The sequence below is a fragment of the Mercurialis annua genome, linkage group LG6 (assembly GCF_937616625.2).
Source record: "Mercurialis annua linkage group LG6, ddMerAnnu1.2, whole genome shotgun sequence".
In the NCBI taxonomy this organism is placed as follows: Eukaryota; Viridiplantae; Streptophyta; class Magnoliopsida; order Malpighiales; family Euphorbiaceae; genus Mercurialis; species Mercurialis annua.
In genome coordinates this window covers 45,471,816-45,491,513 of record NC_065575.1, presented here as the reverse complement: position 1 = coordinate 45,491,513, position 19,698 = coordinate 45,471,816, and the positions used below count along the sequence as shown (strand labels likewise).

Here is a 19,698-nt window from a genome sequence, read left to right as displayed (position 1 = left end):
GTTCTTGAAATTTCATTAGGCATCACATGACATGGTTCCACTTGAACACACTTGCAATTAGTGTTTTCCAATTGACTAACTAATTAAAGGCCAGATTTAATGATCAAAGTGGGAGACTGTAGCCACGCAGATATGAGGAGAGTAGAAAGTAAAAGTTTTTGTAGCAAAGAAACTGAGGAAATAAGTGTTAGCAGTAGCAGATAGAAAAGAAAAAGAAAGGTTGCTAAAAATTAAAATGGAAAAAAAGAATAACAAAAACTGAGTTTCCATTTTCTTGTAAAACAAAATCTAATATTCCCTCTCCATTACTATATTTTTGCTATAATATTTGCAGCAACTCCCACTTCTTACATACACTATTATAGCACCAATTATAAACTGAGCTCCTCTTGTTTTTTATACCATCTTTTTAAAAAACAACACTATACACATAGTTGCACCACACTGTAATATTCTTTGATATTGTATTTGATTGCTAGATATTGTGTTGAGAATGGGAAGAGGACGAGTGGAGTTGAAGAGGATTGAGAACAAGATCAACCGGCAAGTCACTTTCTCCAAACGGAGAAATGGGCTGTTGAAGAAAGCTTATGAACTCTCTGTTCTTTGTGATGCTGAAGTTGCCCTAATCGTTTTCTCTAGCCGTGGCAAGCTATATGAGTTTGGTAGTGCTGGGTTAGTTTCTTAATTCTCTGGTTCTTGTGTTTTCTTGATTGCTTCATCTGTTTGAGTTTTGTTAAAGAAACTTTTTTTATTAGTTCATTGTTTAAAGATCATTTCTTGTTTTTTTTTTCCTCCATAATTTCATTTCTAACTGGTTTCTTGATGTTTTTTTTTGGGTTTTCTTGATCTTACTGTGTTTCTTGATGTATATTTTTTAGGTTTTCTTGATCTTGCTGGGTTTATTGAAGTGTTCTTTGTTTTTTTTTATCTTTTTGGGTTTCTTGATGTGTTTTTTTAGGTTTTCTTGATCTTTCCGGGTTTCGTGATGTGTTTTTTTAGGTTTTCTTGATCTTGCTGAGTTTCTTGATGTGTTTTTTTAGGTTTTCTTGATTTTTTAGGTTTCTTGATGTGATTTTTTAGGTTTTCTTGATCTTTTTGGTTTTCTTGATGTTTTTTTAGGTTTTCTTGATCTTTCTGGGTTTCTTGATCTGTAATCTTCTTCTTAATCATCTGCTTCTGACATCTTTTTTGCTAAAATCTTCAAACTTTATTTGTTCTCCGATTACCGTGCAGCCATGATTTTTTCTGCGCTTTTATAGTTTGGTATCAGACCATCAGAAGATGTTTGTATCAATTCATAAACTGGAGTTTTCAAGCTTTACCCAATACTCAACTGACACGTTTCACCATTCTTTAAAAAACCCTTATCTCTGCGTCTCGGGTCTTGGGTTTCTGCTATGTGATTAATTGCAAAGTCAAGTTAACTGAAGAAAAATGCATGATGATTACACAAAAATCAACCAAACCAACTTCTGATTTGTAGTCCAGTCACTGATATGGAGGCTGTTCTTGGACCTTTGTGCAAGATCTAGGGTTTTTTTCATAACTTTCTTTAATTTCTTATCTTATCTTCTGCAACTCTCTTATCTTTTTATCTTCATTCCTTTTTTTCTTGTGTTTTTGTTTCTATCTCTAGATAAATGGTTGCCCTAATCAATCATTTTTAATCTTCTGGTTTTTTCACTGTTCTTCTCTCCATTATGGGTTAGTGGGTCTCTAGTTTCTACCGAAGTTTTGACCTTTCAGGCATCTGTTTTTGTTTCTTCTTTTCACAATTTAGAGACAATTAGGTCAAGAAATTATGTATCTTTTTCTTTGCTCTTTTAGTCAGTGTAGCTTATATTGCCCAAAAACACTAAACAGGTGGGGAAATTTAAGTTTTAATGGCAGGTGTAGCTTAAAATTGCAATGAGTCAGAAATATACTGAATCTGGAGAATTAGCATAAATAAGTGTTAAAGATATTATATTGTTGAGTCCTAAGTATCAGTGTCATGGTATTTTAGTACTATTGTTTTGTTTTTCTGATATAAATCTTGAACAAATAAAAAGAAATCATTTTGGTTTACAATCTCTCTTCCATTGTCATGATTTGATTTTCTGAAAGTTGTTGAGGAAAATATAAATTTTTACAGTTTCAAGTTAATTCCAACAATAGTGGAAAGGACACTAATTAATCTATATTAAATGTTTAAGACCCTCAATGAAAAAAACCCAAATCAGTTATTTAACATTAAATCTTCAGCTGAAAACCCAAAAAGAAAATAATTATATATTTTCGGATTCGGTTTCTAAAGAAGAAAGAATATGAATGGAAACTCTGAAAATGAATAATGTTATTCTCTAGGTTAAGAAATGACATATTCCAAATGAAGTTGTTTTTATCAAAGAATGAATAAAAAGATAAAAAGTACATATAAATGATGGAAGATACCAAATGTTATAAGCGGTGAGCAATAAACTATTTGATTGTGAATTCGATTTCTTACACAAGCTCTCCTGCTTCCCGATTATCAAAAAAAGAAGATGAAGGAAGATGAAGTTTTTATGTTGTAATTTCGTAAATGCATCAAATAATAATAAGTAAAATTTGTTGTTTTGGCAGCACAACCAAAACCCTTGAGAGGTATCAACGCTGCTGTTTTACTCCTCAAGATAACAACAGCATTGAACGCGAAACACAGGTTTATTTTGATCTTAATCAAGTTTTTTTTATGCTCTCAACAATAAGATGTTGAAATTTGTAGCTGAGCTTTGTTTTTTGGGTTGTAATGTTGCAGAACTGGTACCAAGAAGTTAACAAATTGAAGGCAAAGTATGAATCTCTGCAACGGACTCAAAGGTATTAATTTGTATTGTTGTGGAAGCTGTTAGTGACATAGCTGCTGCAGAAATGGATATCAAAAGCACAAATTAACAGTGATTTAATTTTACAAGGCATTTGCTTGGGGAAGATCTGGGGCCACTAAGTGTAAAGGAACTGCAAAACCTTGAGAAGCAACTTGAAGGAGCCCTTGCACTTGCTAGGCAAAGAAAGGTTTTTTCTTTCTCAATCCAATTATCAACTTAAGCTATGTCATTCTTTCAGGGATAAATATTTTTACTGTCGTCAAATTATAATCTTTTTATAAAACAATTATCGAGCTATAAGAGATTACAAAACAGTTACCGAATTATGAATTTGTAACAATGAGAATTCAACTATAAATTTTGTCAATGTAGACATGATAAAGATGTACAATCAGACAGCAAATTGGTGTCCACACTTATAAAATTTAGTCTGAAATAAATAGATGACCTCCAGTTATACAAGTTATAGTTGGGTAATCATTTAACTTTTTAAGGTTTTATAAGTAAGCTATAAGCCAGCTCATAACAAAATGTTAGACCAATCTCAGGGATGAAACAACCGAATTGGTTGAGGAAAAGGAAACCCCAGCGACCAAGCACTCCCGCCCCCAAAAGCGGAGACCAAACAGTTTGATAGCCTCAAAAATATTTAACCCTGTTCGTTTATCATATGAAGTTTTCTACATGCTTTTGCTATATTTGTGTGCATTAACGTTTATCTGGTAGTTAAATTCAATTTTGCCATAAAAGTTTGTATCAGAATGGAGGTATTAGAAATCAACTTTCTGGACACTAATTGCCTGTGATCATATGTGCATAGAGGATATATAAAAATGGTTCTGGTTGGGGTTAGATTATGTTTCTAAAAGTATTGGCCTTATTGATTCTATACTGAAATTGAATTTACACATCTGTTTGGATAGATTCCAAGATTCTAACCTTATGTTTCTTTATTTTATTCACTGACAGACACAGATTATGATTGAACAAATGGAAGATCTTCGCAAAAAGGTACCAAAAGTCTGTTTAGTGGCCGATTTATTTAGAGTAGATGAGCTTATATTTCTAAAACAATAACTTCCGTCACATATTTGGCGGTCAGGACTTTAATATGTTGTATAATAAATTTATTGTGTTTCTTATTGTTGCATTCTGCAGGAGCGTCACCTTGGAGACTTAAACAAGCAACTCAAATATAAGGTTTGTGCCTGGATCATGATATCAATTTGTTGGCATCTTCACTGATATTGTAATACAATTTTTATGTACGTATTGACTAATATATGCTAGCAACATTAATTCAGCTTGAAGCAGAAGGGCAAAATCTCAACGCCATTCAAGACCTATGGCACACTGGTGCAACAGATGGTCCTAGCCATTTCACTTTGCATCCTTCTCAATCCAACCCCTTGGATTGTGACCCCGGTCCTGTTCTACAAATCGGGTACTTAACGTCCCGTTAATTATTCGATATGAGATTTATTTATATCTTCAACTATACGGTTATACTAAAAGAGGTTGTGTTTTTTGGAAATGAAACAGGTACCATAATTTTGTTCAAGCTGATCAAGGATCTTCTCTTCCAAGAAGCATGGGTGGTGAGACTAACTTCATGCAAGGATGGGTCCTTTGACCACTTCCATCAAATTCAAATTAATACATATATATATATTTAAGGAACCTGAAGTTTGTTGTGTTATATATAAACTTATATATATCTTTGAATTCTGAATGGTTTTTTTGATTTGACATTGTGATATTAATTTGGACAGTCTTATATGTGTAAGACAAACAACTGTTTATTACATTAAGACTTGAAATCTTTCTATAGCATCCTTTAGCTAAATGCTAGACTTTTTTTATAAAATTTATAGATTGCTGCTAATAGTCTTATTAATGCTGTTGACAATTGGGATAATATTTACTTGAAAATTAGCAAGTCTTGTTCAAATCATAAAGAACGGTTACTACGGTATAATACCTATATTAATTAAGTGGGTAGAAGCTTTCTTTGTTCTGTCGTAATTAGTTGGTAAATCACTCTTGCTAACTTAAGTGAGATTTAGGTTCGATCTATATTTTTCCTTCCGCAAAGGACCTATCCAACTTAAATGAGGATTAATTTGAATTTTGAAAGTTTAAATGTGCCGTCGACTCATTTAAAACATCTCATCCCATGTAGAGTTAAAAGAAATTGTGATTACCGAATTATACATTTTTTAACAAATCAGTTAACAACGTTTCATTTGTAATATTTATAAACCTTACTATACTTTTTAAAAACGGAGTTATCCGTTTATTTCATATCAGTTTTCACTTACGCATGAGGTTATATGCTTATTTTAGATTAATTTTTACTTACTTGAGAGGTTACCATGCGCCATAGCAGGTAATAACCAACAATCACGTAAGCAAAAATCGATCTAAATAAACAAGTAACCGACGTATCAAAAGCAAAAATAACCTATAGATTTATAAATTGATGATCAATAAAATTAATTCCAGCAAATAGCTAGCTTTGAAAACCTATTAATTCATTCGAATACTAGAAATTAGCGATCTAATATCATTAATTCACAAAAAATACCAATCTTAAAAATAAAAGATAATGTCGATTATTTTAAGAAATACATAAAAACAATTGTAGAAATAATTGTATTGAATATTTTATATTAACTTTAACATGTTTGTATTTTTTTAGTATCATTCCGACATGTTAATATTTTATATTAACTTTAACATGATTTTTTATTTTTTGAGAATGATGTAATAGATTTATTAGCAAAAGTTTATGACTATATTTTCAAAATATACCAAGTATTGTTTATTTGAGCAAGTATCTTAAGTTTAAGGCTTAATTATTTAAAAACCACTCACCTTAAACTTTTTTTTCGTTTATACCCTGATCTAGAAAAAAATTCATTTATACCCTGACGTATGTATTTATGTTTCACCTCTACCCCGAGGCACTAAATTAACCTCTTTTCATTAAAAAAAAAGTTTAAAATAGTTCTTCATTTTTAACCTAAACTAATTAGAGTTTAATTAAAAATGAATTTTTCTCTAAATGAAGGACTATTTTAAACATTTTATTAAATAAAAAGAGGTTAATTTAATGCCTCGGGGTAGAGGTATTTCTAATTAAACTCTAATTAGTTTAGGTTAAAAATGAAGGACTATTTCAAACTTTTTTTTAATGAAAAGAGGTTAATTTAGTGCCTCGGGGTAGAGGTGAAATATAAACACATACGTCAGGGTATAAATGAATTTTTTCCTAAGTCAGGGTATAAACGAAAAAAAAGTTCAATGTGGGTGGTTTTTAAGTAATTAAGCCTAAGTTTAAGGATGAAGATGACCCTTTATATTCGAAATATTTATAATAACAAGCGAAAAGAAGATATTAAATAAAAAATGAAAATATCTGGTTGTGTACGGAGAGAAACATGGAGAAGAAACAGGGTGACCAAGTACAACATCAGATTTTATAGAAATCAAGAATTAAATTAGCTAAGAAAAACTATAATTTAAATTCCCCGACATAGTAGGTTTCGGAAATCAATATTAAATTATAGTATTAAAAAATTTAATGAAATATTTTCCTAAAGAGCTTCAACAAGACGAAAATGCCGGGATTTTATCTTCTTTAAGAAATTGGGCATTTCATTGTGAATGATTTTTATATTACTGTATGTAAATTTCTCTTAAGAAAGGGCTCAAGATGGCAGGCTGCTGCTTCCCCGTTAAGCTTGAGCGCCCTTTCAGAAGTTCATCCTCTAAAAAACTCAACAAGATTTCCTCAGATAAAGGTATTTTATTCTTCGATCACAACTAGAATTCTGCCATTTAGCGACGGATTACATAGACTTTGCTGCTCAGCGTTTATACTATTTGAGCTGTATCTAATTTGTAGCTAGTTTAATGATCCTGAAGCGTGTTTTTCTGTGTGTAGGGTCGTCCAAGGATCTTGTTTCAACCATGAAGGGACCGGAATCGGAGAAGAATTCGCGGATTGTTTGTTTTGGAGAGATGTTGATCGATTTTGTCCCGAATACTGCTGGAGTTTCTCTGGCTGAAGCACCTGGTTTTCAGAAGGCTCCGGGCGGAGCCCCTGCGAATGTTGCTGTTGGAATTGCAAAATTAGGAGGGAATGCGGCTTTTATCGGCAAGGTAAAATCATTCATAATTGTTGTTGAATTATTAATTTCTTGCTGATTTGGTTGTCATTGAAGTGAAATTTTAAGGTTTATTATGTGTTGATCATAGCTTGATTGAGACTCATTAGAGTTGCTATTGTGTATCAGGTTGGGGATGATGAATTCGGACACATGCTGGCTGATATTCTGAAGCAAAATAATGTGGATAACTCTGGCATGCGATTCGACTCGCACGCCAGGACTGCGTTGGCTTTTGTGACTCTGAGAGCGGATGGTGAACGCGAATTCATGTTTTACCGTAATCCTAGTGCTGATATGCTGCTGAAAGAAACAGAGCTTGATCAGAATCTGATAAACAAGGTACTTACATTTACATCAGAACTGTCATTTTATATCATGTCATGCAGCTGATATGCTAATTCTGTTCTTAAATTTTGATGCAGGCAAGCGTATTTCACTACGGATCAATAAGTTTAATTCATGAGCCTTGTAAATCTGCTCATCTTGCTGCATTGGATATTGCAAAGAAAGCGGGTTGTATTCTCTCATATGATCCGAATTTGAGATTGCCACTATGGCCATCAGCAGAAGCTGCTCGTAAAGGAATCATGAGCATATGGAAAGAAGCTGATATTATTAAGGTAAAGTATATGTATAGATACTGTTCATGTATTATATAGACTTCTCAGTCATGAATTCGTTTTGATTTCTGAATATGTGTTGTGATTGGACTTAGATGTGATTTATTTGTAGGTAAGTGAGGATGAAATTGAATTTTTAACGGAAGGTGATAATCCATTTGATGATAAAGTGGTATTGGAGAAGCTTTTTCATCCCAATCTCAAGCTCTTACTTGTCACCGAAGGCTCAGCTGGTTGCCGATATTATACTAAGGTTAGCATCCAGATGCAAATATTTAAGACCATTTTAGCTAAATTTGTTCCAAATTATTCCTAGGATTTTCCTAAGCAGAAAAACATTGTTGAGTGTGATGCAGGCATTCAAGGGTAGAGTTGCTGGCGTTCAAGTTAATGCAGTTGATACAACTGGTGCAGGAGATGCTTTTGTTGGGGGAATATTGAATAAATTGGCCTCAGACCTCAATCTCTTTAAGGTACAAAAGAATAAACTTAGTTGCTTCTAATTAGCTAGACCTTTTCAAAAAGTTGGGCTGGTTTATGCCTCATCCAGCATTTAGCAGGCTTCTCTGCCATTGCATAAGCTAAGTAGCACATAAACAGAAATATAGAAATTAAAAAGCCTAAATGCAAAACACTAGATATAGAATTTTGGAGTTCCATATGTATTTCCAAAACATAAGATTTGACAAGTTTTTGTGCAACATAGTGCACAAGTGAAGCAACCATGTGGACTATATCCATGTAGCATATAAACAAAAACCACAAAATGAGCCAAAACAGAATCGAGATGAAATGTGGGGAAAGTATTTTTTTCGTATAAAAGTAGCTTATATATAGAGTTCTAGAATGCTTTTAAAATAGGGTGTTCTTAAAATTATATATCAAAATGTAAGACGATAAGTAGGACTACGTTAGTATAGTTAGAATTTGTTTAAACTGCCATAGTTAGCATCAAAAGTTGCATTCCAGTAGGGTTAATTAGTAATATTGCAGGAAAATAGCATTACTGATAGCAAAGTGCAAAAGTTAGAAGTTTAGTATATTTTCATATTTTTTTGACAGGATGAAAACAAGTTGTGGGAAGCTCTCAAATTTGCGAACGCTTGTGGAGCCATCACAGTTAGGGAAAGAGGAGCCATTCCGGCTCTGCCCACAAAAGAAGCAGTTCTTGAAATTTTGTCAAAAGAAACTGCCGCTTAACCCGCAAGATTTGGTTAGTCATTATACACTAACCAGTCGCATATATTTGTACTTCCTCTCAATATTCATGTGTATGCTTGAAAGTTGAAACTGCTCCTTAAAATGATTTTATTTTCTCATTTCTAGAATTGCATTTTCTTCAGGCAAAATGAATTTAGCTACCCACAACTTTAGTCCATTTAACAAAGATACGTAATTTTTAAATCTTACCAGATTAGTTTATCATTTTTCCGATTTTATCAAATATACTCACGACTCGTTTTGACCTGGCATGACTCAATATTGTACAATGTAAAAAATTTAGCCTACTCGACGTAATCAATATTGCGCCACATCAGCCTCAAACGTTGTGAGTATATTTGGTAAAAATAGAAAAGATGATGGACCAAACTAGATAGATAAATTCATTGTCTTTTCTTAACTATATATAGGATGAGAGCACTGGCAATGAAACTGGAACAATATATATTTCAGTGAGTTTGCAACACTGACATTTATGTCAAAGTTTCTGGAACAAATAACATATAATTACTCGTACAATACAGTTCCCTTATTTGCTTCCTGTCACATGAAATATAACTATATTATAAAATTTACAATATTAATAGTGGGAGATGGCATATTGGCCATGATAACTAAATTAATTAGTTGGATGAAAACGCTTAATTCTGGATTCAGGTGGGCCAATGAAAAGTTCAGTCTCCACATCTGAAACAGGACTGCCTTCTTCTAATGCTCGCTTTTCGCCCTTATCTTTCACTACTGCCAATGCTGGGACAGCACACTATAATTTTCCAAAAAAGAATGCTATTAAATACCTTTTGTCTATTACTCAATAATAGCTTATAAGTAATTCACATAAAACAAACTTGGCTTCTTTTATTTACTATCTCCATGTCATCCGGTGGCTCAAAAATTCTTTGTGTTACTAAAATATTCATCAGTTCTCGACGACTTCGAGTCTCACTAGGGTCAAATGGTTTAAAACTAATTGAACATTTAACGACTAACTACTAACAACTTACGTAATTAGATTCTACCTATCGACAAAAAGAAAATATTCCACTTGGTGATTAAAGTATCGTTTGTTTCATTTTGATTAATTACTAATGTTATATATCATTTCAACGGCAAGTTTCTCGACTTGAACTAACCTACATGCCCCTGTGTCAGCTGGATTGTTTAAAATTGTTATTTTCTCCAAAAAGTATTAAAAGTATAGCAAGTTTAAAAAGAAAATATTAATTTTATATAATTTCTCTAAAAATAATAAAAAGTTAATAATTTTTTTAAAAAATACTTAAAATCTAATAATATTTTTTTATAAAAATATAAATATATAATAATTTTATAGTTACTATATTAAAACATTATTATAAAAATAATAGTTTTGATAAAATTTGATAAAAAATATTGAAATAGTTGTTTAAAAAAATTATTGATATGGCGAACCAAATTGCAATAACGAAATACTTAAGTAACTCTAGTCTGTAGGAATTTAATACGATACGATTTGATTTTAGATCCTACAACAATCAAATGTCAGGCATATTAAGGGTTAATTTTTTCTTTTTTGTGCTTGCCGTTCTATTTTTATAGAATAGTAAACGGACTTTTTATTTTATTTTTCATTTCGATAACTAAATATTTGTTTTCCCAATATAATGGTAGCTAACAAAATGATTTCTTAAATTTTTTTAGCTGAGGATAGTAAAAAAATATGCATCTTAATTTCTAGTTTTACCACATGTCATAAAAAATTCAAAATATAATTATAAACTAAAGAAAATAGTTGATAATCTTAAAGTAAGTAAGATGTGGTGAATATTCTGTTTTCATAGTCCACGCAAGCAAAAATGCACCGCACATCCTTTAGTCACCTCTCATTGGTGAGAAATTAAATAGTTGATTATCGAAATGAAAAAAATTGAAATTAGATAATTTTTCCGTAAAAATAATATAATTTGATAACCGCTAAAATATTTAACTCAGCATATTATCCATATTTATCATTGTTGATATAATGATAACAATAATATCAGATGATTCAAAATATTGGTGCATGCATGTGTACCTTTTCAGACAGCTTTGCATTCTCAGCTACGAGTAGTTTCTCCTGAAACACAAAAATCAAATGTTATTAGTTGAAATTTGTACTAACACAATTGCAAATTCTCTGATAAAATTTGAAGTAGACATGTCTGAAAAGTTATACCTTTTGTTTCAGTTGCTCAATCTGTTCTTTGTAGACCTGATTCTGATTATAGAAAGAAAAAAAATAGGATTTAAGAGTAGTAAATTAGGCAAAAGCAGGAAAAACAAATATTGTGTTAATTGTATGTACGGAGAAATTATTAGGTAGACTCAGTCTACATGACGTGGTATACTCAGTCTACCTAATAATTTCTCGGATGTAAGTATCAACCTTTCTAGCTCGGACGCTGCTCACACTTTTCTCCAACTGTTGTTCAATCTTCTGCAATTCTTCAAGATTGCATGACCCCAAACCTTCTCCCAATAGTTTCCTGAATCAGTGTACTCATTTAATCTTCAAAATATGGCGTTTAAATTTGATATTTCATCAATATTTATAGCAATGTTTAGAGGCAAAGATGGAGAAGGTAAACTAACCTTTTTGAAACTTCAAGGAGCTCAATCTTCTTCATCAAGTTTGCAGCTTCAATCTTCAATTGCTGCTATAGAAATGGAAGGCAGATGCCAGGAGAGAATCAAAACAAAAGAAAATAAAATGGACATGTAGAGAAGCCCTAGCTATAACTAAACCTCAACTAGCTTCCGAAGGGTTAAAAAATTGCAGTTACTGAATTATAAATTTTTAACAAAACGATTATCATTTACATCAACGACAAGTTACTATCTTTGTGGCAATTGACACCCCGGATAATCACACAAGTTTCTATTGCTGCATGCGGATTTTTTCACCATGCATGGTAACCCCTCGTTGATGTAAAAATAGAAATTCAGTTATCAAAATATAATATGATGTTAACTGTCCTATAAAAGACTAGGTTTAATGAGTGTAAGAGATTCCGAGCTAGTTGACAATATGGCATTACGCTATCAAAAGCGCTAATCTTCACAATCAAGAATGCAATTTGAGGATTTCAACAAGCAAAAAAATGCCATCATTTCTAGAATTGATGACATGGAACAAGACAATGAGTTAAAAAAAGCAGCAACTATAATGAATGAAGGGAAGAGAAAGAACCTGTGAATTCTCATCGATAACCTTTTTGTGGGTTTGGTGCTCTTTGACATGCCTACGATAACGTTCAATCGTATCCTGCATGCTGAGAAATTTCAATAAAAATGCAGAATCAGTTTTACTATTTCTTAATGCAAAAAATATGTTACCATCTTACAAATGCATCTTAATCCTAAGCATGGGAAAGTTTTACATACCCTAGATTGTTACACCAGTACTTCATTATCTAAGTCATACATAAGGATGAGTGTCTACAAAATTCTTACCTACACTTGGTCTATAGTAAATCACTCTTATGAAAATGAAATGCATATAATATAATTTAATGATAATAGAATTCTTATCCTACACTTAGTAAATCACTCTTGAACACTAACAATAGTAAATCAAAGCTATGAAGCCATGTCAAATAACCAACTGATAACAATAGTATTATATCTTACAAGTTTATCATTTCTTTCGCTAACAAAGAAAAACAAATGAAGATTATGATAGGAAGGAACGTCCATAAAAGATTAACCAAATTGAAATGAATAGACTTCAAAGTTGGGGAGCCAGGGTGGAAAATAACATTGAAAGACCAATAAGAGTAATTAATTGATAATTTTTTAATTCTTTGAGGATGTGAATTTTTTGTTATTTTTGTTCTTCATCTTCTTCACATAATAGCTGAATTTGTCATGTTCATCCACTTTTTTTTTATCATGTTTCATTCAATCCTACCAGATCAGTTTACTTTAGCCCCTCATATCAACCCTCCAATCGGTTCAAGTATTTTTTTTTTTAAATTATTTAAAGATATAATAATTTTTAATAGTTGTCTCATAAAAATATGAATTTTTTCAAAAAATATTATTTTTTTTCAAAAAATATTAAAAAGTATAAATCAATAATTTCCTTCAAGAAAAATGCTTAATTTCTTTTAAAACAAAAATTAATTTTTAAATAAAAATAAAAAAGTTTTAATAAAAAATATTTATTAAAAGAAAAGAAATATAAGAAAAATAATTTAAATATTTTTTTAGCTGATGTGGCGAGTTGACCGCCAGAGTGATTTAGCCTAGTTGGATGACATGTAGCAAATTCGGCTTCTAGGTAGAAAAAAATCGGGTCAATAAACTTTTATCTGAAATAAAATATAAAGTTAGTAAATAAAAATGAAAAAAAAATTATTAATCACTAAACTTTATAATGAGATAGTAACCTGGAAATTTAATACTCGTGCAAAAAAACTTATTTAAATATATTAAATTTTTAATAATTGTCTCAAAAAAATAGATTCTTCAAAAAATATAAAAAATAATATTTAAATAAATTCTCCAAAAATGATTTTAGAAATCCTATTATTTTAATAGAAACAAAATAATTTTTATTGAAAAACATTATATTTAAAAAAACATAATAGTAATTATTATAAAAATATTAACTTCTAACAAAATTACTTTTAAAAATATTTTTTCAGCTGATGTGGAGAATTGACGAGGTAGACTGATGTTGCCTTGTGGGATGATACATGGCAAATTCGGCTTCCGAGTAGGACAAATCGGGTCAAGAAACTCTTTGCTGAAATAAAATATAACGTCAGTAACCAAAATGAAACAAAAAAATCATTTTAATCTCTAAAATTCAATAGCAAGATAACCACAATATTATTAAATTGTTTTTTTATATCACTTTATTTACTAACATTATATTTTATTTCAAAATAAAATTTCGCAATCTGAATTGTCATCCACTTCTTTGTCATGTGTCATTAAATCTTACCACATCAGTTCAGCCAGTCATATCAGCCCGCCACGTCAATTCAAATATTTTTAAAGGTTATTTAAAGATGTAATAATTTTTAATAATTGTCTCAAAAAAATATTATATCTATAAAATATGAAGAAATAAATATAATTTAATAATTTTCCAAAAAAAATTAAAAAATAGTGTTTTATAATATAAATGTTATATTTAAAAAACAAAAATATTATTATAAAAATAATGATTTTTAATAATATTACTTAAAAAAGGCTTAAATGCATCAAAAATCACAAACTTTTGCGTGTTTTTGGTATTTAACGTGAACTCTTAGTTTTGACATACTTAACATGAACTTTCCAATTTTGCAAATATATATAACGTTTGCATTTTTCATTCAAAACGGTGCTGTTTTATAATCAAAACGGTGTTGTTTTACACCTAAAACAGTGTCGGTGTCATTTTTGCAAAATTATAAAAGTTTATGTATTTGTATACCAAAATAAAAGTTCATGTTAATACTAAAAACACGCGAAAGTTGGTGATTCTTTTATGTATTTAAGCCTTTACAAATTTTTTAGTTGATATGGCGAATTGACGAGACAGATTGATGTGGCCTTGGTTGATGACACATAGCAAATTCGCCTTCTAGGTAGGATAAATCGGGACAAGGACTCTGTGCTGAAATAAAATAGAACGGTAATAATCAAATTTAAACAAAGAAAAAACTTTAATCACTAAATTAATAGCGAGATAACTACAATATTATATTATTACGGTTTTAGTAATTAAAGTATTTTTTTATTTCATTTGAATTACTAACATTATATTTTAATTCAACATTAAATTCAGCGATCTGAATTTTCTACACGAAAGCTACATTTTTCGAGTGTCATCCACTTTTTTATCATGTTTCATTCAACCTTGTCATATCAGTTCAACCTGTCATATCAGTCTACCATGTCGGTTTAAACATTATTTGAAAATTACTAAAAGATATAATAATTATCTCCAAAAAAATTTAAAAAAAAAATTAATTTTATAATTTTCTCCAAAAAAATAATTAATCGATAATACTTAATAATAAAAATATAATAGTTTTTATTAAAAATATATAATAATTAAAATATAATAATTTTTATTAACAATGTTATATTTAAAAAAAAGAATCAATTTTAATAAAAGAATTTAAAATTAAATAAATTTTTCAGATGATGTGGCGAGTTAACTTGACAGACTGATATGGCCTAGTTAGATGACACATACCAATTTCGGCTTTTACGTAGGACTAATCGGGTCAAGAAACTTTCTATTGAAATAAAAACAAATGTTAGTAACCAAAATGAAACCAAAAAAATAGATTAATCACTAAACTATAATAACGAGATAATTTAGTAACCTAGGAGTTTATAATACTCTTGTGAAAACACTTTGATTTGCGAAAGATATTCTAAACAATTTTTTTGTTCTTCCTCCTCACGGCGTTAAGTGTGCAAAATGGATATATTAAAATCCTAGATCACTACAGTATTACTGGGTTTTGTTTTTTTCATTTTCATTATTAACATTATATTTTATTGTAACAGGAAGTTCTGCGACCTAAATTGTCTATATGGAACATAAAATTATAATAAAAATAATAGTTTTGATACTCGTAACTAAAATGAAACAGAAATACTTTAATCACTAAATTTTAATAATGAGATAATCTAGTAACCTAGGAGTTTAATACTTGTGCGAAAACACTTCGAGTAGTGAAGAGTTTTGTAAACAATTTCCATTTTCTTAACATGCATTTCTAGTTCAATAAAATATTAATCGATTCAATATTAAAAAAAAAAGCCTCTTTGATTAAAAAATATTCTTGCTAGTGTAGATTAGTGTTAGAAACTTATTTTTCAAATCCTAGAGTTTCAGCTTTGAATCTCTTCCCCCTTGGTGTAATATATTGAAGAAAACAAACTATTTGATTAGAAGATGTCTACTAACAAAGTGAGATCATATCAAATATGTTTCAAACTGCAATAAAAAGGGAAAAAATGGAGTTCATCGTATTGAATAGGCTAAAAAATATATATAAAATGACATACATAGAGTTTAGAAAGATTAATTTATAAATATATAAACATATATACTTTCTTCACACATATTATTTCACCTATTTTCAGGATAAATTTTCAGGATAATGCAAATTAGCAGAAACTTTATTAAGTTACCAACTACACTAAATACAAATGATGTAATCAAATGATGGAGAACAATCGAAAAAGCACTTTACTTGTAAAGGGAGTAACTAAACTCAACTTTACTGAATTTTAAAGTTTTGATAGTGAAAAAAAATATAAAAATGATCAAACTTTCAATTAGATTTTGATCAAAACCCTATATTTAATTAGTTGTAAAACAAGTATTTATTGATTTATTTATATGAATATAATAATCAACTATAACTTAATTGTAATTATACGATAACCTCACTTTGCACGCATGATCAAAAAATTATACATCATATCTTTTTAAATGTAGTTTAAAAATGTTAGTATATATTGAAATTGTTTGCAAGTATAGATTGAAACTATATTTGCCTTGCACTGAGCAATGACCGAAACAAATCAAAAATATTAGTAAGAACCTTAGATCTAATCAAATATATAGCATAATTTTGATATATGAGAACACTTCTCAATTTTTACTAATCAAACAAATTAGCATTCAATAGAGAAAAAAAATAGAAGGTGTATAATTGTTATATATAGAAAAGGTAAAGATGAGAAACAAAAGGCCATGTTAAGCCATGAAGATATGTTAATGAGCATGATCAAAATGATAAATGAATAAATAAAAATTTAAAGAAGATGAATGGATTATTAATTTGAAATGAAAATTATGATGCCACATAGATAAATAGAAGGATGTAATTATCTTTGAAAACTATATGAAACCTTCACTTATCGGCATATCTTTAAGTCTCTTTGTAAACTCACATTTACTATTTGAAAGATGTAGGTAAATTATTTATTAAGTAGTATATAGTTTAATGATATTTAAAAGATATGTATAACATCAAAATATTATTAACCTTTTCACCCCTAAATATGTTTTAAATATATTTGAATATAAATGGAATATAGAATTTTAAACTGTAATTGTGAACTTATAAAAACAATAGAAATACATGTTTAAATCAAGCATGGAAAAGCACTTCGCCTTAAATTGCACCTAAAGTTTATACTCCTTTGTGATTTTTTATTAAGTTTATAGGAAAAAAATCTTGTATAAACCTATTTTACCACATAAAATTGTAAACCATCATATTAAAAATTCTAATTTGTTAACACGATTATTTTTTATCAATTTAATGATATACTTTAAATACGAACATAAAATTATACAAGCGAGATATTATCAAATAAAACTAACCTACCAATAAATATTAGTAATATTTTAATTAAAATTAAAGTCAATTAATAATTAGTTATCACAATCACATCAAATAATGTCACGTGTCATGTAATAAATAAATAGTTTACAATTGCTTGGTGAACTTGGTTAATTACTGTTAGTAGAAGATGACTCACTCAGTCTAGAAGTTTCCAGATTCAAGCCTTAGATCACTACGAAGTAAAAACTTTTAAAGCAAAGACTAGAATTAAAGAGGGCAAGATATTTTCCATTTATAGAATCTTAATAATACTAAAATATTCAAGAAATATACCGACATTAACCCCATCAAATTCTATCTCTTCAGCTGGTAAGCATGCCAGTAGCACACTTACTCTTTATAGAACTTGTTAAAATATCTAAACTGTGTCCTTTTCCCCACTTACACTCTTAGTCTTAATCCCTAAATTAAGTGATTCTAATCAATAATTAGTATGTATCTCATCTTTGTCTAGATTGGATTTCCATATAAGGGTTTGTACTAAATGTTCAAAGATCATACCCTAAAATAGCTAATCCACATTAAAAAGTTTGGCTTATCCCTTCAAAAACCCCCCACCTTTTATCCCCAATTCGTTTGCACCCTCACGTTGTAAAACCACCAAATATACCCAAATTACGACCTTTCACTTTCAATTGCACCCTCAAGCCTTAAATTGACCTATTTTCACTTGAAAAATGTTCAAATTAATACTTTAAATTTTAATATATATTCTAAATAGGTCTTAATATTATATTTAAAACGAAAATAAAACTATTTTTTTGAACATTTTTCAAGTGAAAAGATGTCAATTTGATGCTTGAGGGTGCAATTGAAAGTGAAAGGTCGTAATTTGGGTATATTTGGTGGTTTTACAACGTGAGGGTGCAAACGAATTGGGGTTAAAAGGTGGGGGTTTTTTAAGGGGATAACCCCAAAAAGTTTTAAAAAGCGGCTAAATTTTAAAACCATTCAACTAAAAAGATGAAATCTTGAAAAGAAAAAAATATACAGAAATCAGCTATATATCCAAACCCTTCACAGATCATACCCTAAAATAGCTCATCAGCATTAAAAAGTTTCAAAAATGAGCTAAATTTTAAAACCATTCTACTAAAAAGAAGAAGACTTGAAAAAAATAATACAGAAATCAGCTAAATATCCAAACCCTTTTCCTCAAAAAGAAGAAATTCTAGGAAAACCGATCATCAAAATTAGCCGGAGAAGATGATTATTTCAGCTTCCCAAATTTAAAAATCAAACCAAAAAAAAAGGACAAGCCAAATACTAGAGTTTTTGTTGTCAATGTCATAAGTTGAGTTATGTTTTGGTATGTGGTATGTTAATTAAGTTTGATGTATGTATTTGGGTGAGAAAATTAAGGAGATTCATGCAAATAATGATGGAGCCATAAAATGATATGAAATTTAGAGTTACCTTGAGCTAGCAAATTCATAAAGCTTGCCTCTGGGGGAGAAGACAATTAGAGAAACCTCAGCATCACAAAGAACAGACAGTTCAAAGGCTTTCTTTAGCAGCCCGTTTCGTCTCTTAGAGAACGTAACTTGTCGGCTCGTCGCGTTTTCAATCCGTCGCATTTGAGTCTTTCCTCTCACCATTTCTCAATTCAAACCCAAGAAATGTTCTTTTTGGACTGAAAATTAGCAGGAACGAGAGATCTTAACAAATAAGCTAAACCCAGAAAGAAAAAAGCTTCAGATTTTGCAAGTAAAAACCGAAAAAAGGAAAAAACTGTTGCAGAAGGTTAAAAATTAAGAGATTGAGATTGTTTTGAGACAAAACCCTAGCAAGACTTACCTGAAGATAGACAAAAACACAGCAGAGCTAGGTTTAATAAAGATAAGCTTAAAAAGGAAACTGAGGGTTTTCTTTATAGAAACAACATAGATAAGCTTAAAGATTATTATTGATTGAAGCAGATGAAACCATGGAAACCACAAGAAAGGTTCTTGAATTACACGTTGCTTTCAAACATAAAGATTTTGTAGAAAAGACCAATTGGAGAGATTTGGGCAAAACAATGACCAAATTGGCAAAAGACCAGAAAGGGTGTGATAAAGAAGAGAAGCAAATAGATACCAAAAGAAGAAAAAACAATAATAAATATTAATATATAGTAAAAAATATTAATATTATTAATAATAATAGAGTTGAATTTATATAATTATATTACACAAAGAGTGAAGAAGATGATCAAAAAATGTATAGAGCTTATTTTGGTGATTGATTGAATGTAGGTTTCTTTTTTAGTCTCAACTAAAGCAGCAAGCACCCACCTTTCCTTATTCATCTTACTCACATTCATTGGAAACTCTTAGCCATTTAAAGAAACAAAAATTTTACCTACCATTTTATTGTTTTTTTCATTATATATATTGCTTTTTTAATGAAAGGAACCTATTTATTGCTTGTTTTGGTAAAACCCATGTCCAGTACCAAA

General features: G+C 29.9%; 3 protein-coding genes across 5 annotated transcripts; 2 read left to right on the top strand and 1 right to left on the bottom strand.

Moving 5' to 3' along the window:
- Positions 1–173: 173 nt before the first annotated feature.
- LOC126686211 (agamous-like MADS-box protein MADS3) lies at positions 174–4,698 on the top strand. Its single transcript, XM_050380256.2, has 8 exons — positions 174–675; positions 2,608–2,686; positions 2,783–2,844; positions 2,940–3,039; positions 3,822–3,863; positions 4,011–4,052; positions 4,157–4,296; positions 4,395–4,698. Exons 1-8 carry the CDS (start codon positions 494–496, stop codon positions 4,483–4,485), a joined length of 738 nt encoding a protein of 245 aa, XP_050236213.1. The 5' UTR covers positions 174–493; the 3' UTR covers positions 4,486–4,698.
- A 1,599-nt stretch (positions 4,699–6,297) lies between these two features.
- On the top strand, positions 6,298–8,966 carry LOC126653727 (probable fructokinase-7). Its single transcript, XM_050347653.2, has 7 exons — positions 6,298–6,658; positions 6,802–7,019; positions 7,154–7,366; positions 7,450–7,647; positions 7,760–7,900; positions 8,004–8,120; positions 8,710–8,966. Exons 1-7 carry the CDS (start codon positions 6,571–6,573, stop codon positions 8,845–8,847), a joined length of 1,113 nt encoding a protein of 370 aa, XP_050203610.1. The 5' UTR covers positions 6,298–6,570; the 3' UTR covers positions 8,848–8,966.
- A 323-nt stretch (positions 8,967–9,289) lies between these two features.
- On the bottom strand, positions 9,290–19,356 carry LOC126653728 (MADS-box protein SOC1). 3 transcript variants are annotated; one of them, XM_056106256.1, is made up of 8 exons: positions 19,056–19,356; positions 18,675–18,929; positions 12,077–12,158; positions 11,479–11,543; positions 11,273–11,372; positions 11,063–11,104; positions 10,922–10,963; positions 9,290–9,631 (listed from the first exon to the last, which is right to left on the bottom strand). In XM_056106256.1, the coding sequence occupies exons 2-8, from the start codon at positions 18,854–18,856 to the stop codon at positions 9,488–9,490; spliced, it is 657 nt and encodes a 218-aa protein (XP_055962231.1). In that variant the 5' UTR covers positions 18,857–18,929; positions 19,056–19,356; the 3' UTR covers positions 9,290–9,487. The 3 variants fall into 3 exon arrangements, with proteins under 3 accessions (XP_055962231.1, XP_050203611.1, XP_050203612.1); XM_050347654.2 differs by having other exon boundaries at positions 18,675–18,891; XM_050347655.2 differs by having other exon boundaries at positions 11,479–11,540; positions 18,675–18,891; positions 19,056–19,354.
- Between the last annotated feature and the right edge of the window lie 342 nt (positions 19,357–19,698).